The 27,596-nt window shown below is 40.9% G+C and overlaps 2 protein-coding genes and 1 pseudogene across 8 annotated transcripts in view; 1 reads left to right on the top strand and 2 right to left on the bottom strand.

The window, feature by feature from the left end:
• TMEM266 (transmembrane protein 266) overlaps nucleotides 1-934 on the bottom strand; it is an 81,577-nt gene extending 80,643 nt beyond the window's left edge. The window contains exon 1 of one of the 2 annotated variants that reach the window (XM_066354627.1): nucleotides 797-934. The gene's annotated coding sequence lies outside the window, so the exon portion shown is untranslated. The remainder of the gene's footprint in view (nucleotides 1-796) is intronic. The other variant, XM_066354628.1, reaches the window with a different exon arrangement.
• NRG4 (neuregulin 4) lies at nucleotides 34-27,596 on the top strand. Of its 6 annotated transcripts, none has more exons than XM_066354646.1 (8): nucleotides 42-144; nucleotides 3,524-3,585; nucleotides 3,676-3,722; nucleotides 14,783-14,848; nucleotides 16,665-16,758; nucleotides 18,156-18,305; nucleotides 19,719-19,798; nucleotides 27,318-27,596. In XM_066354646.1, exons 4-8 carry the CDS (start codon nucleotides 14,839-14,841, stop codon nucleotides 27,356-27,358), a joined length of 375 nt encoding a protein of 124 aa, XP_066210743.1. In that variant the 5' UTR covers nucleotides 42-144; nucleotides 3,524-3,585; nucleotides 3,676-3,722; nucleotides 14,783-14,838; the 3' UTR covers nucleotides 27,359-27,596. The 6 variants fall into 6 exon arrangements, with proteins under 6 accessions (XP_066210741.1, XP_066210743.1, XP_066210737.1 ...); XM_066354645.1 differs by lacking the exon at nucleotides 42-144 and adding an exon at nucleotides 961-1,100; XM_066354640.1 differs by lacking the exon at nucleotides 3,676-3,722 and having other exon boundaries at nucleotides 44-144.
• LOC136385186 (small nucleolar RNA SNORA48) lies at nucleotides 8,360-8,503 on the bottom strand (annotated as a pseudogene).

The following is a 27,596-nucleotide window of genomic DNA, read 5'->3' as shown; positions in this document are numbered from 1 at the left end:
GCGGTGTTCGAAGTGTGTGGACTATGAACAGTCGTGTCATTTCAACCCGGAACATATACTACCTGGAACCCTTGGTAGGTTTATTGCAGAAGAAAGCAAAGCCAAGCAGTACTGAAGACAGGAGGCCCCGGCGCGGGCCTGAGGGTGAGCGGCTCCGACCGAGGGCTGGGTCACGGGGGACGCCTGGGGGCTGGCTTCCAACAGGTGGCAAGCCGAGTCGTCTGAAGACGCAAAACCTTAAGGATCTGAGCATGCCGGTGGCGGCGACGCCGCGCCAGGCCCCCTCTGGGTCAGCAACCTGGGGGCTCCGGCCCGACGGGGGCAGCCCGCGCCCTGACAGCGGGTCCCGCGGCGCCCGACTGAGGGGACGCGTCCGGAAGCGGCCGCGACGGAGCGAGCCCCCCACCACCCGACCCCGGGGCGGGGTTCCCTCCACGCCGCGTCCGAGGGCAGAGCGGCGCCCGCCAGCCTGCAGCCGGGACCCCTCAGCCGCCGGCTGTAGTAAGACGTGCAAGATGGCCCACGGAGGCCGAGGACCGCGTCAGGCTCCGCGGCGGGACCCGGGCCCGGACCCAGACCCGAACCCAGCGGACTGCGGACACAAACGGACATGGGGCGACGGGCAGGTCCCCGGCGCGAGCCGAGTCCCTGACGGCCGCACGCACCTGGCCCACGGGATGAAGGTCAGCGGTCAGACAGGCCCCCCTCCTGTCCCCGCGTGAGAAGGCGGCACGCTCCCGGCCCCCTGACCCCACGCGAAGAGGCGGCATGGCCCGCCGGCTGCGGGGACACGTACCTGCGGGCTGGCTCCGCGTCGCGCGGCTCTGCTGCGGCGGCCGCCACCGCTCGTGCGCCGGGCTTTCCTCAGCGCCTCCCGCCGCCCGCTCCGCCGGGCCCGCGCCTGCGCGGTCGCGCCCGCGCTCCTGCCCCGCGCGCCCCCGCACTTCCCTCCCCCTTGCCCCCGGCGCCCCCGAGTCCGCGCGCGCCCCGGCCCACCGCCTGCCGTGCGGCTGAGGCGCTGTCCAGAAAACCACGGCCTCCCGGACCTGGCGGGGACTAGGCGGCCGTGGGTCCCCTGGAGCAACGGCTTCGTGACGTGGGTGAGGGGTCGCGGGGCGGGGCCGCGTGCGGATGGAGGAGGGTCGTGAGCGGCAGTCCGAGGTGGGGCCGGGCGGGCCGGGCAGCAACAAGTGCGAGGCGCCGGGACTTTGGACCAGCGACAGTGGGGACCCTGTGGCTCCGACGCGGTTTCCCGAGGTCTCGAAGGAGAAAGCGCCCGCGTGGCCCAGATCCGGGACCCGAGACCCTGCCCCTCGTTGCGACCTGTGGGGGACACTGTGTCTCAGCTCTTTCTTTCCGTTACCGCCCCTAAGGAGCCTTTTTAGACATTTTGTCCACTGATTTCCCCCCACCCCCGATTCCACCCCCATGACCACAGATGCAGCATGTGTGTGCGTGGTATGCAGGAGAGGCTCCCGGCCACAGCGCGCCAGGCCCGCGGCTCGGGGGTGGCGGTGGGGCCGCCGCAGGCAGGGACTCTGTGCACGTGTACTCAGCTGTCCTGACGTCCGCAGGTGTCGCTGGGAGCCTTGGGACGCAGCCACCGAAGCAGCCTCGGGAATCATGGTAGCTTGGTGATTTGTAGTCTCCATCAATTCATCCTAAAAATATAGGCCGTTTTACTATGGGCTCCTGACATTTTTCGTTAAAATACTTGAAAAGATTGGAAACCCTCCTTTCTGGAATACTGAGGTCCAGGATGGCCTTTGGCTTTGCAGACAGCATTGATGTCCTGTCCTCTAAAGTGGGGATTTGTTTGTTTGGAGGTTTTGTTGTTTATTTGGGGGAGAGGGTTTGTTAGGTCCATTTGGCCTCCCAGGAGTGTCTGTCGTTCTGGTCTCCTCCTCCCACCTCAGCTTTTCTAGTTAACAGAAATTGTGGAGTTGAAAGACTTCAAAACTCAGGCTTGGATCTTACTTTTCCTCAACACAGGAGTATCTAATTTTGGCAAGCTTGAAAATAGTAAGCGTTCTTCTTCAGGCCCTGTCTTTCAGGGTTTCTCACCTGAATCTAATTGTGGAATCTCAGAGGGAAAAAACCCTTGGTGGTGATATTTGTAGAAGCTACCTGGGTTGCCAGAAGGATTTTCTTCTGCATTTCTACAAGGAAGAAATGTGGACTGAAGAAAGTGGGGTGGGCTAGGAAGACTTGAGAGGATGGATAGTATTAGGAAAGGGGGTATAGTTTTCTGACAGGTGGTGGCAACATTTCAACTACACTTGAAAAAGTGTAGAAAAAAAATACTTGGTATCACTTCCCAAATTGTCACTCCATTTCCCATTTTCCCCCATCCAGTAGAACTCTAAAGATTTGATTAAAACTATTGAAAAGCATCCAGTTACAATGCTAGTGGAAAGAGTGGGACAAGCTTTTTGAAACTTGGAGACAGAGAATTTGAAACACCATTTCAGTATCTGGGATCTCTGTAGTCTAATACAAATTTTTGATCCAGGTGCAATACTACTTTAGGGAAATTTTTTCTATAATAGCTGGCTATAAAGATCCTCTAGACCTGGCCTGTGGTGGCGCAGTGGATAAAGCGTCGACCTGGAAATGCTGAAATGCTGAGGTCGCCGGTTCGAAACCCTGGGCTTGCCTGGTCAGGGCACATATGGGAGTTGATGCTTCCAGCTCCTCCCCCCTGTCTCTCTCTCTGTCTCTCTCTCTCCTCTCTAAAATGAATAAATACAATAAAAATTAAAAAAAAAAAGATTTGTTAAAAAAAAAAAAAGATCCTCTAGAGAGAAAAGACTAGAAATTACATGCTAACATCTTTTGCATGTGCCTTTTAAGTGCTTTTTTTTTGGTAATCTAAGTTCATAAAAAATGTAGCTGCAACCATTTTACGTGTTAATATGAAATCAGAAATCCCCATTTATGACTTGTCAGCTCTGTGCTGCTCCCTGGTGGTGTCCTACTTCACACCACATATCCGAACTAAAATCTTCCCCTCTCTTATGATACTTTCTTTAGGATGTGGAAAACCTAAATCAGAGGTGTAGACAAGATGCTATTCTACTTTCTCCAAACTTATCATGCTCTTGTTTTCAAATACGCTAAAGCCTAACACCCAGAGGAGGATTAGCCCTCGAGGCTAATCAGTAGAGGAACTGTGAAGATCTATGGCATGCCTCTTCTGCCTGTTCTTAAACTTGTAAGAATTACTTGGAGACACTTGTTTAAAATCAGATTCTGGATCCTCACCTCAAACTAGTTAAACTCATATCTACACAGGAGAGTGGCCTGTTGTTCTTATTTTTAACTGTGCCAGGTAATTCTTATCAATAGCAGAGAGAATACTCCAGCTATAAGTAGAACGGGCTACTTGAGTAGACTGTAGGTGACTAAACGAGAGGACATTTTGTGGGTGAGGAAGCCCACAGCAGTAGGAAAACACGAGCTATAAAGCAGGAGTGGAAGAAATTAACTGTGGGTTTAAGCTTTGTTGTTATTTTCTTGCTAGATATACCTGCTTCTGATGTGTCTACAATTAACATGATATCCCACACCAAAATGCCTTTTGAGGTAAGTCAGATGTCTTTTACTTTGAAAATAAAAACTGACTTTTCAAGAGTACCAGAATCACATAATCAGAAAATTTGTGCATATATGCAGCTGCAAGATTACGAAAAGGCAGATTGGAGATCATGTTGCTGAAAAAGGTATCAGAATTAAAATTTGTTCTCTTCAGGTAGCTGCTTGTAAAAATAGAACATATGAATCTGATACTTCGTGATTTGTGAAATTTAAATAATACCAAGAGATCTTAAATTGTTAATGTTTATGTATAGTAAATGTTAATGTTTTAAAAACTTTAAATGTTGATTTATAATGCAATCTCACTTATTTGGAGCATACAGGGAGAAAGCCAATCTTGAGTTACTGAAAAGCCTGAGAAATGGAATATATGTGGCATTCTGTGGCATTTATTTAGAAATTTAAATATCCACAATAATGTCTAACAAAACGGCTTTAAAAGTCCTGCTAAGATGGCATTAGTGAATAAATATTGACTTGTAATTAGCAAAATTTATATGCATCTGCCATATGTGGGTAAAACACAAAGCACAGCATCATGTACCCAGTAAATCCTCCATTAATATTCATTTTAAAAGGTTTTCTAATAAGGCTGACCTGTGGTGGTACAGTGGATAAAGTGTCCACCTAGAATGCTGAGGTCACTGGTTCTAAACCCTGAGCTTGCTGAAGCAATGCACATATGAGAAGCAACTACTATAAGTTGATGCTTCCCACACCTCCCCACCTTTCTCTCTCTCTCTAAAATCAATTAAATATTTTTTTTTTTTATAAAAAAAGGCTTTCTGCCCTGGCCGGTTGGCTCAGTGGTAGTGTTGGCCTAGCATGTGGAAGTCCCGGGTTTGATTCCCAGTCAGGGCACACAGGAGAAGCAACCATCTGCTCTTCCTCTTTTCCCCCCTTCCCCTCCTTCAGCCATTGCTTAAATGAGCAAGTTGGCCCCAGGTGCTGAGGATGGCACCATGGCCTCACCTCAGGCACTAAAATAGCTCTGTTGCCAAGCAATGGAGCAGCAGCCCCAGCTGGGCAGAACATCAGGCCCTGACAGGTGTTGCTGCTGGGTAGATCCCAGTCAGGATGCATATGGGAGTCTGTCTCTCTGCTTCCCTGCCTCTCACTTGATTAAAAAAAAAAGGTTTTCTAATAAGTAAACTAGTTATTTTTATGGCAGCAAGCTATCTTGGAGAATAATACCTCAGTGGCAGATTTTGCTTTGAGCAGCGGCATACCAAGAGTGGAGCAAATAAGAGCACCACCTGGGTGTAGGCAATAATAATTCTTATTGCTTGTAGAGATTTCAAATGATAATGAACCCACTAAAAGTCTGCCACCTTTTTATTTCCAATAATTTTTATGTACCAGAAATTCTAAACAGTGTCTGTGAGAAAACACTCCCCCTGAAAAATCTCTTGAGTCTACAGGAATTCAAAATAATTCCTGTAGTTACTGTTAAGTTTTAGAATGTATGTGTAAGCTTCATATTAGCACCTCTTAATTATTTATCTTTTAATATTATAAGCTTCATACTAGCATATCTTAATTATTTATCCTGTAATAAATATTTTACTCTGAAGTTAATTCAGAGAACTCCCAGTTATACAGCTGCCTTGCATAAGTATGAACTCTGCTATACAGGTATTTTTCCAAGTAAATTCATAAAACTTATGGTAAAAGAGTATATCTTAAAAGTTATTATTACAAGAAAAAAATTTTTTGTAACTATCTTTGGTGCTGAATGTTAACTAGACTTATTATGGTTATCATTTCAATATATATATATATAAAATCATTATGTTGCATATCTAAAACTATTATTTTATATGGCAGTTATACCTCAATTAAAATTTTTTTTTAAATTTTTGCTTGAGCCCAAGGTCACTGGCTCAGCTTGAGTTCCCCCAGTCAAGGCACATATGAGAGGCAATCAATGCACAACTAAAGTGATGCAACTAAGCCTGGCCTGTGGTGGCACAGTGGATAAAGCATTGACCTGGAACACTGAGGTGGCAGCTATGAAACCCTGGGCTTGCCTGGTCAAGGCGTATGTGGGAATTGATGCTTCCTGCTCCTCACTCCCTTATCAATCTTCCCTCTCTCTCCTCTCTAAATGAATTAAAAATATATATATTAAAGTGATACAACTATGAGTGGATGCTTTTCATCTCCCTCTTTCTCACAAAAAAAATTTTTTTAACTGATTTTATTGGGGTGATATTGGTTAATAAAGTTACATGGGTTTCAGGTGTACAATTCTACAAAACATCATCTGTTTATTACATTGTGTGTTCACCATGCCAAGTCAAGTCTCCCTCTATCACCATATAGCTCTCTTTACCCTCCTCTGCCTCTCCCCAACCCCCTTTCCCTTCTGCAATCCTGACACTTTTTTCTGTACCTGTAAGTTTTTTTCTTTGCTTAATCCCTTTACCTTTTTACCCAACCTCCAACCCCTATTCACTCTGGCAGTTGTCAGTCTGTTCTTCATATTTATGAGTCTATTTTGTTTGCTAGTTTATTTTGTTCATTAAATTTCACATATAAGTGAAATCATAAGGTACTTGTCTTACTCTGACTGGCATATTGCACTTACCACAGTCATCTCCAGGCCCATCCACGCTGTTGCAAATGGTGAGATTTCCTTTATTTTATGGCTGGGTGGTATTCCATTGTCCCTTGTGTAAATGTACCACAGCTTTATTATCCACGCATCTACTGATGGACACTTTGGCTGCTTCTAAATCTTGGCTATTGTAAATAATGCTGCAATGCACATAGGGGTGTATATATTCTTTTGAATTACTGTTTCAGGTTTCCTTGAATATAGTCCCGGAAGTAGAATTGCTGGGTCATAGGTAGTTCCATTTTTAATTTTTTTTTAAAAAAGACTTTATTCATTTTAGACGAGAGAGAGAGAGAGAGAGAGAGAGAAGGGAGGAGCAGGAAGCATCAACTCCCATATGTGCTTTGACCAGGCAAGCCCAGGGTTTTGAACCAGCGACCTCAGCATTCCAGGTCGACGCTTTATCCACTGTGCCACCACAGGTCAGGCCCCATTTTTAATTTTTTGAGGTAACTTCACACTGCTTTCCACTTGCACACTTGAAAATGAGGTATATTGTGCTGCTTTGGGGTAAAATACTCTGAAGATAGCAATTAAATCCAGCAGATCTAATGTGTCATTTAAGGCCACCGTTTCTTTGATTTTCTGTCTGGAAGATCTATCCATTTATATCAGTGGGGTGTTAAAATCCCCTACTATGACTGTATTGCTGTTGATCTCTCTCTTTATGTCCATCAAGATTTGCTTTACATATTTAGATACTCCTACATTGGGTACATCAGTGCTTACAAGGGTTATATCCTCTTGTTGGATTGCTTCCTTTACCATAATGTAGTGTCCTTTGTTACTAAAACCTCTGTTTTTTTGTTTGTTCATTTGTTTTGGGGAGTTTTTTGATAACTGTTTTGATCTCATTTGTTGTAATCGGTCTATTTAGGTTTTCTGATTCTTCCAGATTGATTTTTGAAAGATTATATTTTTCAAGAAATTTGTCCATTTCACCTAGGTTGTCTAATTTTTTGACATACAGTTCTTTATAGTATTTTCTTACAATCCTTTGTATTTCTGTTGTGTTCATTGTTACTTCTCCACCCTCATTTTAAATTTTGTTTATTTGAGTCCTTTCTCTTTTTTTCTTGGTGAGCCTGGCTAAGGGTTCATCAATCTTGTTTACTTTTTCAAAGAACCAGCTCTTGGTTTCATTGATCCTATCTATTGTTTTTTTAGTCTCTATGTCATTTATTTCTGCTCTAATCTTTATTATTTCCTTCCTTCTACTTCCTCTAGGCTTTACTTGCTGTTCTTTTTTTAGTTCTTTTAGTTGCAGGATTAAGTTGTTTATTTGAGCTTTTTCTAGCTTCTTAAGATTTGCATGTAATGCTATGAACTTCCCTCTCAGGACTGCTTTTGCTGTGTCCCACAGATTTTGAGTTGTTGTATGTTCATTTTCATTTGTTTCAAGGAAATTTTTGATTTTTTTCTTGATCTCATTGTTGATCTATTCGTTATTTAATAACATGCTGTTTAGTTTCCAAGTGTTTGAGTGTTTTTCAGTTTTTCTATTGTAGTTGGTCTAGTTTCATGCCATTGTGGTCAGAGAAGATGCTTGATATGGTTTCAATCTTCCTAAATTTGTTAAGACTCGTTTTATGCCCTAATATGTGGTCTATCTTAGAGAATTTACCATGTGCACTTGAAAAGAATGTATATTCTGCTGCTTTAAGGTGAAAGGTTCTGAAGATATCTATTAAATCCAGTTTATCTAGTGTGTCCCTTAATTCTGCTGTTTCTTTGTTAATTTTCTTTCTTGAGGATCTCTCCATTGATGTTAGTGGGGTATTGAAATCCTCTACTATTATAAGTATTGCTGTTGATCTCTCCCTTTATGTCCATCAAAATCTGCTTTATATATTTAGGTGCTCCTGTATTAGGTGCATATATATTTATAATGGTTATCTCTTCCTGTTGGATTGTTCCCTTTATCATTATGTAGTGACCTTGTTTATCTCTTACTATATAGCCTTTGTTTTAAAGTCTATTTTGTCAGATATAAGTATTGCTACCCCAGCTTTTTTTTTCATTTCCATTTGCATGAAATATTTTTTCCACCCTTTTACTTTCAGTCTATGTGTATCTTTTGGGTCTCTTGTAGACAGCATATGTACGAGTTCTGTTTTCCTTTTCTTTCTTTTTTTTTTTTTTTTATGTGCCCTAGGCATGAAACAGCTCTGGCCACCAATACAGGCATCAAGCTAGGATGAACTAGGGCTGAACACCTGCTTTGCCCCTGACTGATATAAGAGCAGCACCACCAATCAGGTGCCTCCTTGCCCATTGCCAGGAGCTTGGGTTCTGTTTTCTTATCCATTCAGCTATCCTATGTCTTTTGATTGGAGCATTTAATCCATTTACATTTAAGGTTATTAATGATATGTAGTTGTTTATTGCCATTTTTTTCTTTAAATTTATATTCCTTTTTTACTATATATATATACCCCACACACACACACTTTGTTCTGTGTACAGCAGCCCTCGTAACATTTCTTGCAGCATTAGTTTGGTTGTGATGAATTCCTTGAATGTTTTTTTTTGTCTGGGAATCTTTTTATTTCTCCTTCAATTTTAAATGATAGTCTTGCTGGATAAAAAAAATGTCTTGGTTGTAGGTTCTTGTTCTGCATTACTTTGAATATTTCTTGCCAATCCCTTCTAGCCTCAAGTGTTTCTGTTGAGAAGTCGGATATCATCCTTATGGGTGTTCCTTTGTAGGTGATTGACTGTTTTTCTCTTACAGCTTTTAATATTCTTTATCTCTTAGCTTTGGTATTTTGATTATGATATGTCTTGGTGTGAGTCTCTCTGGGTTTTTTTGTGTTTTTTTTTTCCTTTGGGTTCTTTTTTAATGGGGTTCTCTCTGCTTCTTGAACTTGTGTGACTCTTTCCTGCATCAATTTAGGGAAATTTTCAGCTAAAATTTCTTCAAAGAGCTTCTCTAGTCCTTGTTCTTTTGCTTCTCCTTCAGGAACCCCTATGATGTGGATATTGCTTCTCTTCATGTTGTCACAGAGCTCTCTTAGAATTTCCTCAGACTTTTTAATCCTCTTTTCTTTTTAATCCACTTTTCTGCTTCCATGCTTTCGCTTATCTTGTCCTCTAAGTCTCTGATTCAATCCTCTGCTTATCTAGCCTGCTTTTAATTCCTTCTAGTGTAGTCTTTTTTTTTTTTTTTTCATTTTTCTGAAGCTGGAAACAGGGAGAGACAGTCAGACAGACTCCCGCATGCGCCCGACCGGGATCCACCCGGCACGCCCACCATGGGGCGACGCTCTGCCCACCAGGGGGCGATGCTCTGCCCATCCTGGGCGTCGCCATGTTGCGACCAGAGCCACTGTAGCGCCTGGGGCAGAGGCCACAGAGCCATCCCCAGCGCCCGGGCCATCTTTGCTCCAATGGAGCCTTGGCTGTGGGAGGGGAAGAGAGAGACAGAGAGGAAAGCGCGGCGGAGGGGTGGAGAAGCAAATGGGCGCTTCTCCTGTGTGCCCTGGCCGGGAATCGAACCCAGGTCCTCCGCACGCTAGGCTGACGCTCTACCGCTGAGCCAACCGGCCAGGGCCTTCTAGTGTAGTCTTCATTTCTAATATTGTGTTTGTCATTTCTGTCTGGTTCTTCTTTATGATTTCTGTGTCCCCTTTTTTTTTTACAGAGACAGAGAGTGAGCCAGAGAGAGGGATGGACAGGGACAGACAGACAGGAATGGAGAGAGATGAGAAGCATCATCAATCATTAGTTTTTCATTGCGCGTTGCAACACCTTAGTTGTTCATTGATTGCTTTCTCATATGTGCCTTGACCGCGGGCCTTCAGCAGACCAAGTAACTCCTTGTTGGGCCCAGTGACCTTGGGTTCAAGCTGGTGGGCTTTTTTCTCAAACCAGATGAGCCCGCGCTCAATCTGGTGACCTTGGGTCCTCTGCATCCCAGTCCGATGCTCTATCCACTGCACCACTGCCTGGTCAAGCATTTCCATGTCCTTTTTGATGCTTACAATTTCTCTATTGAGGTGTTTATTAAGTCCATCCATTGTAGATCCTTAAGCATACTAACAATCATTATTTTATACTCTGCATCTGGTAATTTGAATACTTCTGACTCATCCAGGACTTTTTCTGAGGATTTATCTTGTTGAAGGATATGACTTATGCTTCTCTGCCTTCTCATTATGTATGACTTGTAGGCTTTGTCCAGTTGTGTCAAGCCTTTGTTTTAAAGTTTATTTTGTCAGATATAAGTATTACTACCTCAGCTTTTTATTTTTTTCCCTTCTATTTGCATGAAATGTTTTTCCTTTTCTTTATTTTAGACTGTGTAGATCTTTCATTCTGAGGTATGTCTCTTATAGATGCCTAGAGGGTGGTTCTGTTGAATCTCCCATGAGGGGGAAGTACAAGTCAGATTTGTGGGAAAGTGGGGGAATGGCCCCTACCTCAAAGCCAGACAACTGAGTCACCTACACCCCCTGAGTCTGCCCAGACCTCCACACCCTGGTCAAGGCAACTGAGTGTTCAGCACGACCCAGTCTCCACAGGGTGGGGCAAGAGGGAGTCATGAGGGTGGGGCAATCACTTTTCCCCAAACTGATGCCACATGGAGGGGAATGTTCCACTCAAGAAAGATGGCATCTACGGAATGGGAGAATGATTCAGCACAAGTATGCTGACAACTGTCCCTTAAGTTATATCCCCAAAGCCACAAACCCCAAACTTCCCCTCATGGCCTCCAATTCACTCTACCCTTCCTCCACTGGAGCCCAGGGTAAGTGGCTGAGAATGAGATCCTGTCTTGGCACTTTAAGAGGGGGCCTGGCCTGACCAGGCGGTGGTTTCAGTGGATAGAGCATCGGACTGGGATGCAGAGGACCCAGGTTTGAGACCCTGAGGTCGCCAGCTTGAGCGCAGGCTCATCTGGCTTGAGCAAAAAAAAAAAAGCTCACCAGCTTGGAATCAAGGTTGCTGGCTCAAGCAAGGGGTTACTCGGTCTACTGAAGGCCTGCGGTCAAGGCACATATGAGAAAGCAATCAATGAACAACTAAGGTGTTGCAACGAAGAACTGATGATTGATGCTTCTCATCTTTCTCTGTTCCTGTCTGTCTGTCCCTATCTATCCCTCTCTCTGACTCTCTCTCTGTTCCTGAAAAAAAAAAATAAAAAGAGGGGGCCTGCATGTCTGTGGACTCGTTTTTCTGACTGAAACCCAGCTGCTATTCACAGCCAGATGTTATGTGGGCACCTCTTCTTGGCTCTGATGCTCTGGGTTTGGGAGTCTGGCTTGGGGTTTAGGCCGTACATTTTTCAGGGGGACCACCCCCCACTGCTCAGCCATCCTTAGGAATTTCAACTTCCACTCCTAATAGCAGAGCCAGCCCTTTTTTGCATCTCTACCCTTCCTACCAGTCTCAATGTGGCTTCTTCTGTGAATCCTTGGTTATAAAACTCTTCTTCAGTTAATCTTTAGTTGGTTATTCAAAACAGTTTTTATTAAAAATAGTTGTAACTTCAGTTTGGTCCTGGGAGGGGGTAAATGTAACATTCACTTACTCTGCTGCCATCTTGGATCCTCCTCAATTAAATTTTAATTAACCCTTTGAGTAGTGAGTTTTTTTCATGTTCACTGACTCCTGGGAGTGAGTTTTTTTTTTTCAAAAAATGAAATTAGTTCCAGGTACAGTTTTATTAACTTATAATCATGTTTGATAACCAATTTATGGAAACAAGAAAAACATACATTTGCCTTTTTTTAATGTTGCCTTACACGTGTACGATTGTAGTCTGGACGGTCAAGAGGCACGAGGACGTACATGAATGTTCATACTACTCAAAGGGTTAAATAAAACAAGTGGAAAAAAGATTGTAGCTATGTTATAACTTGCCTTTGAATGTGGGAGATAACGTATAATAATGAGACTTGTTTTCAGAGTATGAGGTTGTATGAGTTAATATTTTCTTAAAAAGACAAATGCACTATATTCATCATTTACATCAATCAAGTAGTAGCATCTCAACTGTGGATTTGGAAAAGGTAACCACCTAAATGCTTGACATACTTTAGATAATTATGATTATACTTTATATAAACAAAATTATAGTTTTAGTCAATATTTTAAAATTATTTATGCATTTTAAAACCTCATATATTGCATATAATATATTATAGCTTTGCTAACGTTTGTGGTAACTAGGATGCCATCAGTATTAGTCATGTTCAGTGATTATAGTCATTTGAAATTGAATATGGTGTTCTACTCTATTACTTTTTTCAGTTTTATAAGTTCTTCAAATCATTTACATAAGTGTTATATAGTTTATAAGAAAAATCCTGTTTTTAATAAACCCTGTGGAGCACTTATTAGCTATTGGCTCCACATTAAAATTCCTTCTCCCTCAAACTTACACACTAGAATTATTCAGACATGCAAAAGTAAGTAAGTCTAAAAACTGTGGTATATGTCATAGTGCTTTAAATTGGACAGTAATTTGAGAGGGCAGCTTAGTACACCACCTTTTCTAAGTAAAATTCAACTTAATTTGCAACTCTGAACATGTGGCCTGAACGGGGGTGGTTTCCTTGGGTGTGCCTGACCTCAGTGCACACCTTAAGTCTTTGTCTCAGCCTCGCCCACACTGCATGCTGCAGCCATACATGATTTTCGACCTGTTATAAAATGCAAGGCAGTATTCAAAACCTTTTAAATACTACATATTCAACTAAATAATAATTATTGTTTATATGAATGTTTTTATTGAGGTAAGTCCTGTTGGTTTGGGAAAAGAAACTCATATAGAGAGCCAGTGACTATTCATTCTCTCTCTCTCTCTTCCTCCCCCCCTCACCTGCCCCCTCTCTCTCTTCTTGCTTGTCTGTATAAGAAAGAGTGATTTGCCTGACCTGTGGTGGCGCAGTGGGATAAAGTGTCGACCTGGAACACTTAGGTCACCAGTTTGAAACCTTGGGCTTGCCTGGTCAAGGCACATATGGGAGTTGATGCTTCCTGCTCCTCTCCCTTCTCTCTCTCTCTGTCTCTCTCTCTCACTCCTCTCTCTCTAAAAAAAATCAATAAATAAAATATTTTTTAAAAAAAAGAGTGATTGCCTTTTAACACCTGTGTTAACAGGAAGTTGAGATTTTTGGTTAGTCTTTCTGCTTAAGTCAGGAGTAGGTCCCCTTTGCGAAACAAAATTAAGAGTTTCTAATCATAATGTAAGTACAGATTCTTCATCTCTTCCAATATATTTATTTGCTTCTGTTATAGCAGATAACTTCACACATAGGCATGTCTTATTAGCTACTTTGTTTTGCCAGGTGCCAGATATTTTTGAAAGAAAGATTAGTAAATATAATGTATAGTCTAGTAAACTTTAAAGTACTTCTATAAAAATTTTGGGCCCTGGCCGGTTGGCTCAGTGGTAGACCATCGGCCTGTCGTGCAGGAGTCCTGGGTTTGATTCCTGGCCAGGGCACACAGGAGAAGCACCCATCTGCTTCTCCACCCCTCCCCCTCTTCTTCCTCTCTGTCTCTCTCTTCCCCTCCCGCAGCCAGCCAAGGCTCCACTGGAGCAAAGTTTGCCTGGGGGCTGAGGATGGCTCTGTGGCCTCTGCCTCAGGCGCTAGAATGGCTCTGATTGCGGCAGAGCGACGCCCCAAGATGGGCACAGCATCGCCCCCTGGTGGGCATGCCGGGTGGATCCCGGTCGGGCGCATGCGGGAGTCTGTCTGACTGCCTCCCGGTTTCCAGCTTCGGAAAAATAAAAAAAATTAAAACCCCCCAAAAAAATTTTTGGAGAAATGCAAATGTTTCAAATGCTGTGAAAGATTTTTTCTATAGTATGTTACTGGGCATTTTCAATAAGCTGAAAAATCAGCAGTTATTGATTCTATTTAAAACTCAGAAATCGGCCTGACCAGGTGGTGGCGCAGTGGATAGAGCGTCGGACTGGGATGCGGAAGACCCAGGTTCGAGACCCCGAGGTCCCCAGCTTGAGCGCGGGCTCATCTGGTTTGAGCAAAAAGCCCACCAGCTTGGACCCAAGGTCACTGGCCCCAGCAAGGGGTTACTTGGTCTGCTGAATGCCCGCGGTCAAGGCACATATGAGAAAGCAATCAATGAACAACTAAGGTGTTGCAACACACAACGAAAAACTAATAATTGATGCTTCTCATCTCTCTCCGTTCCTGTCTGTCTGTCCCTGTCTATCCCTCTCTCTGACTCACTGTCTCTGTAAAATAAATAAATAAATAAATAAATAAATAAATAAAATAAAAAAATAAAAATAAAAAAAATAAAACTCAGAAATCGGCTTTAAGGAAAAATAAAAAATCTCCAGAAAGAGATTTAAGATTACATTATAATGTTTAGGCAATGATTTCTATTTAGTGCATTTGTACAGTTTAATGTTGAGCTTTTTACTTATCTGTTCATTTTTTGAGATGTAATAAATATTTTTTTAATAAATATTTTTTTAAAATACTCTAACCAAAGAATTTTGTCATTAGCATATGTCTTAGTTTAGAATATTTGACAATTTATAATGCCCTCAAAAGAAGATAATTTTTTCTAAATTATTAATTGTAGGTGCTGTTTTTCAACCCTAACCTTTTGACCAAGAATGAAACTATTTAAAAGTTAAGATGTCAACAGGTAATTTCTTTTAAGCTTATGTTTTTGTCAATGTGTGTCACATAGTAATAGAAAAAATCTTTTATATTAACACAACTATATTTCCCCATCTACAATTATTCTAAAAATCTGAAGTATTTTTTATTTAAAACCTTCCTTTATAAGTGATGTTATTTTTATATATAAATATATATATATTATTGCTGCTTTGTACAAACAAACACATTCTAGCTTTACTTTATAACTGGTATCAACTTTTCAAATAAGTAAATAAAAACAATAAAAATAGATTCAGAAATAGTGATTCAGGGTATTGATAAAATTCCAAATGTTGAGATGTGATTGATTATAGTGATTAAAAGCAATGAAGTTAATTTCAGCTATAGGAAGCATTCTATGATAAAGTTACACCCCATCCTCAATGGAAAACCCAAGTGATGACTCCCAGGATTATGATGTAATGTAATTTTAATTGGGATTTTATTTGTTTGCCAAATAGTTCCTAGAAAATTGTATGCATTATTTTATTAAAAGTTGTTTGATTGTAAAGAAGCATGGCATCCTGTGAAAAAGAAAATATCTAAAAGAATTCTGGTTTAGTTTCTTTTTTTTCCACTTAAATTTTTTATAGTTCTGTTTTTATTTTTATACTTTTAGAGTTATAATGGGATGGTAAAAAGGGGGGGGGAGGAAAGTTTTAAATTTTCATATTCCGATGGTGGAGATATCTTAGTAGATATTGATATCTTAGTGGCAAAGAAATGATAATTTTAAAAAATCAGTATACTATTTTTTAAGTGCCAAATTGGAATAATGCAATATAACTCTTTTATATAAGATTATATGCCATTTTCAAGGCAGAAACAGGAACCAACAATGAACAATTTCAAAGCAATGTAATTCCCCCTTCAAGGACAAGTCTTGAGCCGTTTGCTCTTCTTATCATAAACTACACAGTATAATGACTCAATGAATCCTACTATGGATACTTCTAAATTTTCCTATCTAGTGGTTTTGGTGTCCAGGAGTGAAAGGATATGGATTAAACTAACAAACAAAGGTGTAGAGGAGGAGATGGAGGCTGTAAGGTAGTAGAGGTACCAAGGGCGACGAGAAAAGCAGAGATATAGGAGAATAAAGGTAAGGTCAAATATAAAGAAGGAAGCAGGTTGGAGAAAGGATTGAAAAAGAAATGAAAGAAACAGAGGTTTATTTTCTTAATATTCTGAAAGTTTTGGCCATATATTAAGCAATTAACTTGGGTTTTTAATATGACTTTAGCACTATAGACATGTCTTTAGTTACTAGCTATTACCTATAATCCCCTCACAAATCAAAACATTTTATGTTTTTTTGATGTTAAAATTGTGGAATATTGAAATGTATAAAGATAATTTTGGAAATCAGAATTCATTTCAATTGTCTCAATCTTTTTCCCAATGTAATTTCAGACTTTAATATATTTGAGACCTAAAAGAAAAGAATCTAAATATAATATCAAGACAGAGAAACTCTTAGCCATGCCGCAGAATTTCTGTACTGAGAAAGGCCAGTTTATTTTAAAATCCTATTCACAATAGCTTATAAATCTATTAATAGAGACTAATAGCTTATAAATATATTATAATTAATGGTCATATTCTCAGAACAGGTTAATTTTTCCCTTAAAGGGACAGAAATCCCTACTCATCAAATAAATAAGATTAAGTCCTTTATTTTGAGAAGCAATTCTAATTTTTAGAATTGCTGCTTCAGTCTAAGATACTACTTCTTTTCTCTGTTTTATTAGAAAAACTTTAACTTGCCTTTCTGTATTTCACTTACGTGTGTGTTTTAGATCACGAAGAGCCCTGTGGCCCCAGTCACAAATCCTTTTGCCTGAACGGGGGGATTTGTTATGTGATACCTACAATGCCCAGCCCGTTTTGTAGGTGAGTGAAAATGACTGGGGAGAGGGCAATTCTATTTTTTTATCTTTTATGAACTTCTTTGAGAAGTAATATTGAACAAAAAGTGTAAGATGAAAAGTGTGAGGAACACTTCATACTTAGGTAGAACAAAATTATATTCTTAAAACAGTGGCAAATCACAGTCTCACTCAAAATGTTTATTTTGAAAATTAGTAGTGGTAGTTTCAAGCTTAGTCAGATTTTTTAATAATCCCTTTTAGTGAACTCTATGATTTTAGCAATTTAGGGAATACAGTCTACATATTTAATCTTACTGGCAAAACAGAGAATTCACTCATGCCCCCCCCCCAAAAAAAGAAAGAAAAACCCCAATATAAGATATTTTGCTTTGAGTTTAGACTACAAATACATGATTACTGTGTTGGTACCAAAACTTACATTTGATGTGTGAAAAGGAAAATGAATTAAGTTTTTCTAATGATGGCAGCAGTATTGGGTTGGCAAATAAAAATTTTTTTTTTAATTCTAGAAACGGAAGGTAATAAGGGAGTAGAAATACCAGATATTAAAACATACTATAAAGCAACAATATTGAAGCAGATAATAGAAACCTAAAATTAGATGTGCAGATTAAGAATAGAGAGAGCCTAACCAGGCGGTGGTGCAATGGATAGAGTGTTGAACTGGGATGCGGGGGACCCAGGTTTGAAACCCTGAGGTCGCCAACTTGAGCGCAGGCTCATCTGGTTTGAGCAAGGCTCACCAGCTTGAACCCAAGGTCACTGGCTTAAGCATGGGGTCACTCGCTCTGCTGTGGTCCCCCCGGTCAAGGCACATATGAGAAAGCAATCAATGAACAACTAAGGTGATGCAACGAAGAATTGATGCTTCTCATCTCTTTCCCTTCCTGTCTGTCCCTCTCTCTGTCTTTCTCCCTATCACAAAAATAAGAAAGAAAAAGAAAGGAAATGCTGTTATTTAAACAAATTCAGTATGTTAAAGGAGGCACCGTTAAACAGTAGAGAGGGCAATGATTATTTAATAAATGAGGCTGGAAAAAGCACTCACCAATATGGAGAAAAAAGACATTTAGACCCACATCGGCACCAGACTTAACGAAATAAATTTCAGGGACAAATTACATCATTGCAAACCTGGATCATAATAGGAATAGTCTATAATTTCTATGGATTTTCTAAGCAATTAGGAAACTTGGAAAGGAAGATAGCTAGGATTAGACTGCATAGCTAATTTGTATTACTGTAACTGTAGCTCTGTGAGCATTATAAAACATGCCTGACCTGTGTTCACAATCTGAAAATTAGTCTTTTTCTTGATACCAGTTGGAAATCGCTTGCTTTCCTTACTAGTTAATTGAACATAGAATGCAATCCTTTATCTAAAATTTTATTCTATAGATGCATTGAGAATTATATAGGAGCTCGTTGTGAAGAGGTTTTTCTCCCAAGTTCTGGCATCCAAACTGAAACTGACCTGTTTGCAGCTTTTGTGGCACTGGCTGTTCTTTTAGGAACACTTATCGTTGGATCCCTCTACTTCCTTTGCAGGTAACCAAAATAGAAACATGCTTTTGAAAAGAAAAAATAATGCATAAAGTAGTTATTTTACTAAATAATTATATGTCCATTAGTTCAGGATACTCTTTCAGATCGTGTTTTCTGTTAAAGTTCTAATAGGCCCTGGCCAGTTGGCTCAGTGGTAGAGCATTGGCCTGGAGTGTGGATGTCCTAGGTTGAATTCTGAGTCAGGGCACACAGGAGAAGTGACAATATGCTTCTCCATCCCCCCTCCCTTTTCCCCGCCTGGAGTCATGGCTTGATTGGTTTGAGCACATAGGCTCTGGGCACTGAGGATGGCTCAGTGGAGCCTCCACCTCAGGTGCTAAAAAAAGCTGGGTTACAATCATGGGCCCAGATGGACAGAGAGAGCATCAACCCTAGATGGGGGGGGGGGGGCGGGGGTGCTTGGTGGATCCCTGTTGGGGCACATGTGGGAGTCTGTCTGTCTACCCTCCTCTCACTTGGAAACTAAGGGAAAAAAATGTTCTAATAGTTATTAGATCAGTTATTTGTTTTTGAAAGGATCTTAAGTAATCTGTGTTCTTTGATACTGTCATTATTTACTTTGACTTCTCTAAACTAGTACCTACAATTCACTAAGGGAATCATGCCACAAAAACCTAAACATTTGGACTAGATCTGTTTAAATTTTGAATATGAAAAAAAAATAAACATCTTATGCAACGCTGTGAATATAAATTTAACATATATGGTTAATATCTAGGGTCAACTATTTAGTGCCTACTACATGCTAAGCATTGTGCTAACCATATAGAATAGTGAATAAAATAGACGTATCCCCTAACTTCATACAGATTTAAATCAACTCAGAGAGACAAATAAGCAGCCAATTAATATGAGACTAGTAACTCATAAGACAAAAGTAAAAATGACTCATGTAAAATAATGCTATGCACTAAAGACTACTTTTCACTCATTAGTTTTGGTCTTCAACTTTTTTCTGAAATATTGTGAAAATAAGTGAATATTGGATTAAGTTTAGGAGTTATCTAGTATCATAACTCTCATCATTATTAAATGCATACTGTATACTATCGTAGATACTTGTGAAAATGGAATCGTGGAGCTAAACAGCTGACTAAAGTTACCCATGTCAAATAAAGGTCCCAAATAAAATAACTAAGCTCTTTAAAAGTAGCACAAAAAGCATCACACTAAAATACAACATCTCTGCTGTCTTAAAGGAAAAGACTAAGTGGCATCGTCAGCATGTCAAGTCCCCACAGGTGACCTGTCAACCCTTAAATAACAGGGCCCAATTTTAGAGCAGTCCTGACAATTTCAGGGAATTACGGAGAAGAAAATGAACCTCCAAATATTCAAGTTCAAATTTTCTTTCTGCTTTTCCACTTACCCAGTTTCTTTCCTCTTTACTGTCAGGAAGGGCCACCTTCAGAGGGCCAATTCAGTTGAATATGATGTCAACCTTGTAGAGACAAGCCATCCCAGTGCCCACCATGGTGAGTAACTTCAAAATGAAATGCCTGTCCCTGGTTAGTTGGGTCAGTGGTCGAGTGTCGGCCTGGCATGTAGATGTTCCAGGTTCGATTCCCAGTCAGGGCACACAGGAGACACACCCATCTGCTTCTCACCCCTTTCCTTCTCGCCTATCTCTCTCCCTCCCTCCCTCCCTCTCTCTCTCTCTCCTCCTCCCCACCTGCAGCCATGGCTCCACTGGAGCAAGTTGGCCCTGGGCGCTAAGGATGGCTCCATGGCCTCTGCCTGGGGCACTAAGAAGAGCTTGGTTGCTGAGCAATGGAGCAATGCCCCAGATGGGCAGAGCATTGCCCCAGATGGGCAGAGTATTGCCCCCTAGTGAGCTTGCTGGTGGATCCCGGTCAGGGCACATGTGGAAGTCTGTCTCTATGCCTCCCCCACTCTCACCGAATAATTAATAAATAAATAAATAATCACTGCACAGGTAAAACAACAAATTGATCTATTTCTGTTTATAAAAATACATTTGTAGTAAAATAGAATGTACCTTGGAGCCCACAGAGGTACTTTGATTTAACTGGGAAAAGAGTTTTGGAACTTAAGTATTAAATTGCAACTTTTTTTTTAATGGAGGGTTAAAAAAGACATTACAACAAATGGTAAAAATCTGGATAAGGTATAGGCATAGCTAGCAGACAAATTTTAACTCCTATTTATGTTATGAAAATCACAACATTGCTTGGCCTGTGGTGACACAGTGAATAAAGCATCAACCTGGAATGCTGAGATTGCCAGTTCAAAACCCTAGGCTTGCCTGGTCAAGGCACATATGGGAGTTGATGCTTCCTGCTCCTCCCCCCTTCTCTCTCTCTTCCTCTCTCTCTCTCTCTCCTCTTTAAAAAATGAATAAGATCTTAAAAAATAAAATCACAGCACTATCATATACAGGGGTCCTCGGGTTATGACAGTCTCGCCATACTACGCTTTGAGTTTACGACGCTCACTCCCATAGAAACAAAAAAATTGAGATGTGTTTCAGCTTATACTGTTAGCGTCATACTTTTGGACTACATGGGAGAACTATGGTGGAAAAATACACAGTAATGCTGCAAATGAGTGAGGGAGTTGGCGTCCCCCACTCTGCTTACCTATGCCATTTTGGATTGTTAAAAGCGCAAGTGTGCTGTTTGTGTTAGGCTAGGGTGTGTTTCGACTTACACCAAAACTTAGGTTATGTTACTGTCATAGGAATGGAATTGTGTCATAACCCAAGGACCCCCTGTATTCTATTTTTAAAATGACCTCTTCACCAAGAAACTTCCCTTGCCATACCATAAAGCCTTCATCTACCCAGATAGGTTTGTTCATGTCACCTTGCGTACTCTGAATATAAACCCCATGGCCTAAACTCCTAGCATATGTTTAGATTATAATTATCCCTATTGCAAAAATGCCCATTTCTTCAAACAGAAAGAAATCAGTGTAATGATATAATCTTGAAGATCACATTCCCATGCGTGCCAGGCACTGACAGGTTCATATTTCATTATGTTGACTCATACAAGTTATAAGGCAGGTCGTATTATTCTATGAAAGAGAAACCTGAGGCTTAGAGGGGTTAAGATCAAGAGCACACATTTAGATTACCCGGGTGTCTAGTTCTTAAACCCTTGTTTTTCGTATTACACTTGTGCTTCCACAGATACGGGTAACAGACACAGCTGTAGAGGAGTTGCCCCTACAATAAAAAGCCCTCACTAGCCACCGGTTGTTTTAGTCCTTTGTTTCTTTGATACCTTCTTCTGTTTTCTTGTCATCCATTATTCTCATCGCTGCTAGAATGACTCACTCTAGCAATCTTTTCCCCTTACCCACTGCCTTATCATTTGTAATATCTGGATGGGCAGTAGGGGGTGTGGGAACCACCAGGTTTGTTAGTGCTTTGGATAAAAGAGAAAATAGGCCATAGGAAAGACCTACAGGAATAGGCCAATAGGGAAGCCAGGGATACTTCCTCATAAGACCTGAATTGGGGTTCTGACACAACTGTCCTCTGTTCCGATGAGCATGGTAGGACAAAGTGCTGGCTTGTTTGAACGCAAGGCTAGTTCACAGCACAATAGAAGGGGTGAGTGTATATATATGTGAATGAGATGAGAGAGGTGTTGGTGGGTATGCCTATAAAGAAAAAATGAGATGGAGAAAACATCTTCATAATAGGCCATGGAGAACACTGAAGAAATACCAAAGTGAACCAAATCATTGCTTCCTTGTTACAAAGGCAGAAAATGAAACACTAAGGCAGGGGTCTCAAACTCAACTCAGCATGTGGGCCGCAGAGCAAGATCACAGCCGTTCGGCGGGCCGCACTAGGTCTACAAAAGGCAACTGTTACGCAACACTTTTCTCACTGCAGTTGAAAACAAAAAAAAAAATCAGTACAACAAGCACAATCGTACATGCAGTTTACTGCGGGCCGCGAGTTTGAGACCCCTGCTCTAAGGTAAAAGAACTTAGAAGATTTGATCCTTCTTGTTCCCTAAATACTTCAGGTGTCATACCAAGAAACAGACTGTCCTGCTACAAGGTATGTGTGTTCCTGTAATGTGTCCTATTATTAGCACACATACAGGTGGCGAACAGGGAAATGCTATCAGCCTCATGTGGAAGCTGCATGGGCCAAACAAGATTTTTCCCAGTAAGCTAATATGTCCAAGTAGTCAGAGGCAAACTCTCACAACTAAAGAGAAAAGGTGAAAATCCTTTAAGTGCTAGGAGTACCTGTTTCGTGGCTTCAAAAACCACTTTGTTAAGCTGTCTGGGGAAGCTGCAAGTACAGGTAAGCTATGAAGACATTTCACCTAGTGATTAGAAAAAAGGCACTGTTTGATAAAGAAGGCTACCTCTACATCATATATATCATATATATATATTAGCCAGAGACAGACAGGAGAGAGATGAGAAGCAACAGCCTGTAGTTGCAGCACTTTAGTTGTTCATTGATTGCTTCTCATACATGCCTTAACTGGGGCAGAGGGTGCTTCAGCTGAGCCAGTGACCCCTTGCTCAAACCAATGACCTTGGGCTCAAGCCAGCAACCATGGGGTCATGTTTATGACCCCGTGCTCAAGCTGGTGAGCCCGCACTCAAGCCAGCAACATTGGGGTTTCAAATCTGTGTCCTCAGTGTCCCAGGTCAATGCTCTATTCACTGAGCCACTGCCTGGTCAGGCTACATCATATTTTTAATATTGGTGAAAATTATTTCTGTTAAAAGCAATTGATTTCAAGGACCTGTATCTGAAAGGAAGAAACACAAACCCAAAAGTTTAAGGCTGCAAAAGATGGACCAACTAATTCCCAATGCAGATACTAGTAGAAATTTAGAATTGTTTTTGTTACTGCTCAGGTTACAAAGTTCCAAACCTATTTCCCCATAAGGCTTTTAATTTTTAGGGCATGACTTCATAGAATTAAGGTTTTCATCTTATAAGGGGCCATATAAAGAATTCATTAGGCCAGAACAATTTCCCCAGTTTTCTCCAACTGTGAAGATACCTGGAAACAATAGAAAGCAAGCAATAGCAACTTTCAGGAAAAGATGAAAAGAAACACGTGTGGAGTGGTCTGAAAGATCTGGGGCTAGTGAAGAGCTGAAGCAGAGGAACAGGCACTGGCCAAATGGAACACCCACCTGTCAATATCCTCACCAGCACTTGTTTCTTGTCTTTAAAATACAGGCAGTCCCTGGGTTACAAACAAGATAGGTTCTGCAGGTTTGTTCTTAAAGCTGAATTTGTATGTAAGTTGGAACACTTAGATGTTTGTCTTAACATAGTATTTTTTACTTTTCTGTGCATAAAAATACACATTTTCAAACCTACCAAACCTATCTCGTTTGTAATCCGGGAACTAGCTGTACCACTTCACACCCATTAAATTGGCTACCTCATTGTGGTTGTGATTTGCATTTCTCCAACGGTTAGTGATGTGGAGCACCTTCTCATATGCTCATTAGCTATTTGTATATTTTCTTCAGCCCTATGCCAATTTTTGAATTGGGTTGTCTTTTGTTGAATTTTAGGTGTTCTTTATATATCTCTCATCAGATGCATGATTTGTACAATTTTTCTGTGGACTATTTATTTACTTTGTTGATATGTTCTTGATATATGAAGTTCAGTTTGTCATTTTTTTCTTTTGATGCCTGTGACTTTGGTGTCATATCCAAGAAATCATTGCTAAATCCAATGTCCTAAAGTTTTCCTCCTGTTTTATAGTTGTAGATCTTACATTTAGGTCTTCAATCTATTTTTGAGTATTTGTATATATCAGGTAAAAACCTAATTTCATACTTTCTGCATGTGGATATCCAGTTTTCCCAATTTGATTTGTTGAAAAGGCCATCATTTTCCTATGGTCTTGGCACACTACCCCGAAATCATTTAACCATATATAGAAGGATTTATTTCTGGATTCTTTGTTCCACTGGTCTATGTCTTTATGCCGGTACGTTTCGATTCCTGTAACTTTGCAGTAAAATTTGAAATCATTAAGAATGAGTCTTCCAACCTTGGTCTTTTTTCAAGATTGTTTTGCTACTTGGGATCCCTAGACGTGCCTTTGTAGTTTAGGATGACTTTTTCTATTTCTGTAAAAAAAAAGTTGAGATTTTAAAGTGGATTACATTGAATCCGTAGATCACTTTGTGTAGCAGTGACATTGTACCCCATTTAAGTCCTCCAGTCCCTGAACACGAGCTGTTTCAATTTATTGGTGTTATCTTTAATTTCTTTCAGGAATGTTTTGTAGTTTTCAGTGTACAAGTCATTTACCTCCTTCTTTAAGTTCATTGCGAAGTATTTTGTTGTTTTTGATGCTATTGTAAAGGGAACTAATTTTTGATTGGCCATTTAGTGTATAGAAAGGCAACTGATTCTTGTGTGCTACTTTTGTATCTTTAAACTTCAATAAAATCATATCAGTTCTATCATTTATAATATGGTAATTCTAGGTATAAAATTCTCCCTTAACCCCAGTATTTTACTAATGAAGGCTGTCATTTGTTTTGAAACTTTTCCAAAGATTACTCCTTGTCATGTGATAACTGAAGTCTCTTTTCCTTTTTTCTCATTCAGCTGTTGTAACAGATTTCTTTGAATGCTAGTTCTCCTTGTCTTTGCAGATTACCTGGGTGCTAGGGTACTCCTGCAGTACTTGACTAGGCCTGTGCCAAACCTAGGGATCAGACCAATGTGAAAGTTTAAGGTCTTAGATTTTTTTCTGAGCCGGTGTTTTGCCTGTGCATGTGGCATTCTAACACTCCTCCCACAGTTGCTTTTGAATGTTCAGTTTACTAAAAATCTCACCCCAGCTTCTCCTTTGAGCTTTACATTGTCTATTTGATGTCTCCACTCATAATCTCTTGCCTCAGTATCTGTTGAGTCTGTAGTCACCTTGCAGCTTTTACAAGCATTGGCTGCCACTTTTCCTTCCTGACTTACAACTTATGCAAAACAAAGATGAGCACCTTAAGTCAGTCCTTCGGTATCTCTTAGATTAGAAGACAAACAGCCTGACCTGTGGTGGCGCAGTGGATAAAGCGTAGACCTGGAAATGCTGAGGTCGCCGGTTCGAAACCCTGGGCTTGCCTGGTCAAGGCACATATGGGAGTTGATGCTTCCAGCTCCTCCCCTCATCTCTCTCTGTCTCTCCTCCCCTCGTCTCTCTCTGTCTCTCCTCCCCTCATCTCTCTCTGTCTCTCTCTGTCTCTCCCCCTCTCTCCCTCTCCTCTCTAAAATGAATAAAAATTAAAAAAAAAAAAGACATAAACAGTAATTTGTAAATAATAAATAAAGTTTATTCTGCCTCCTCTGGTTTGAGAGGGAACTGGGAATCAGGCTTCAGCCACTTTAAAAATAAGACCACCACTACACTGGGGTAGGATTGAGTAAAGTTTTGCATATGGTATTCTTCACTGGGCACTGTCTTGGTTGCTTTAAGCTTTTGACTATTCTCCAGCGCTCCAATAAAGTTGGTTCATACAGTTGCTGCTTGGGTCCTTTTTTATTGATTTTAGAGAGGAAGGGAGAGAGGGAGAGACAGGAGCATCGATCTGTTCCTGTATGTGCCCTGACTGGGAATTGAACCAGCAACCTCTGCACTTTGGGACGATGCTCTCTAACCAACCAAGCTATCCAGCCAGGACTGCTTGGTCCTCTCTTTCTCTCTCTTTTTTTGTATTTTTCCAAAGCAAGAATCAAGGAGGTAGAGACAGACTCCCACATCATGCACCTGACTGGGATCCACCTGGCATGCCCACTAGGTGGCAATGCTTTGTTGCAACCACAGCCATTCTAGCGCCTGAGGGGAGGCCATGGAGCCATCCTCAGTGCCTGGGCCAACTTTTGCTCCAATGTTGCCTTGGCTGCAGGAGGGGAAGAGAGAAAGGAGAGGGGGAAGGGGGAAGCAGATGGGCACTTCTCCTGTGTGCTCTGGCCAGAATTGAACCCGGGAGTTCCACATGCCAGGTCAACGCTCTACCACTGAGCCAACCGGCCAGGGCTTGGGTCCTCTTTTAAATAATGTTTTTTTGTGAGCGAACAAGAGCTTTGTGTGTCCTAGTCCACCATTTTGCTGGTGTTGCTCAGGTTCATTGGTTTTTTATTCTGAAGTGAGAAGTGGGGAGACAGACTCCCACATGTGCTCAACCCAGATCTACCCAGCAAGCCCCACTAGGGGGCAATGCTCTGCCCATCTGGGGCCCTGGCTGGAGCCATTCTAATGCCTGAGGCGAAGGCCATGGAGCCATCCTCAGCACCTGGGCCAACTTTGCTCCAATGGAGCCTTGGCTGTGGGAGGAGAAGAGAGAGAAAGAGAAAGAGAGAGAGAGAGAGAGAGAGAGAGGGAGGAGAGGGGAAAAGGTGGAGAAGCAGATGGGTGCTTCTCCTGTGTGCCCTGGCTGGGAATCAAACCTGGGACTTTCACATGCTGGGCCAACGTTCTACCACTGAGCCAACTGGCCAGGGCCGGTCCATTATATTTTATTCCTGTTTGTAATTCTAACATCACAACAAAGCTTTGAACAGAGTATGTTTTAGATACATGCATGAAGATTGAATTTTAATTAGAGACTTGGAAATTGTGTAAATGGTCTCAAAATTCTCATTCTGATCATTTGTATTTAAAATTAAAAATAGATTTTGCCAATTTCTTGTAATCTTGCTTTTTTTGCAGGTGGTGATGAATAATAACTTTTATACAAACTCTTTATGAAATGAAAATGCTCCATACACACTTAGAACCAAAATCTTAAATGAAGTTTATTGGCTTCTTCCAATGTTTTCTACTTCATAATAGCATATATTCTTGTTACCTGTCTCAGTTGTGCAGTAGGGTAAAAATGATATATAGAAGATAAAAATAACATGTCTTGCAAATGCCAATATTAAAAACAACTCAGGTAACACATTCTTTACATAGGTATTCATTTTGTTCATTTATCAAGGATGCTATAACTTATGCTTATTATGTTTTATTTTAGGATCTTTATTAAGCAGACCCATACTCAGTCTCTACAAATGAAAATCAAGTCAGTCATCCAAAAATCTCACAATTTCCAATCAAGAGGATTTAGTCTTCTGTTTGTATTAAAATTTAACTGATGGTGGTACTAATCTAAGTTGCACTATATTGACATAAAATGACAAAAGTAGATTTATTTTCTTCTCAAAAAATTTTACACAGATTTGTAAAAGTTTATTTTACATTCTTTGCATGTTCACTGTGTTAAATTTGCAATTTTAATAAATGGTAAAACTTT

Source organism: Saccopteryx leptura, chromosome 13 (genome assembly GCF_036850995.1).
Source record: "Saccopteryx leptura isolate mSacLep1 chromosome 13, mSacLep1_pri_phased_curated, whole genome shotgun sequence".
Classification (NCBI taxonomy): Eukaryota; Metazoa; Chordata; class Mammalia; order Chiroptera; family Emballonuridae; genus Saccopteryx; species Saccopteryx leptura.
Note: the sequence above shows the minus strand (reverse complement) of the source record. Positions and strands in the feature narration are given on the sequence as shown.

What these genes read in the sequence shown, in the direction of transcription:
- NRG4 (XM_066354644.1), top strand. An exon ending in ATGCCCAGCCCGTTTTGTAG is followed by an intron (nt 16,759 to 18,155) that starts GTGAGTGAAAAT and finishes TTTATTCTATAG; the next exon opens with ATGCATTGAGAATTATATAG. An exon ending in TCCCTCTACTTCCTTTGCAG is followed by an intron (nt 18,306 to 27,317) that starts GTAACCAAAATA and finishes GTTTTATTTTAG; the next exon opens with GATCTTTATTAAGCAGACCC.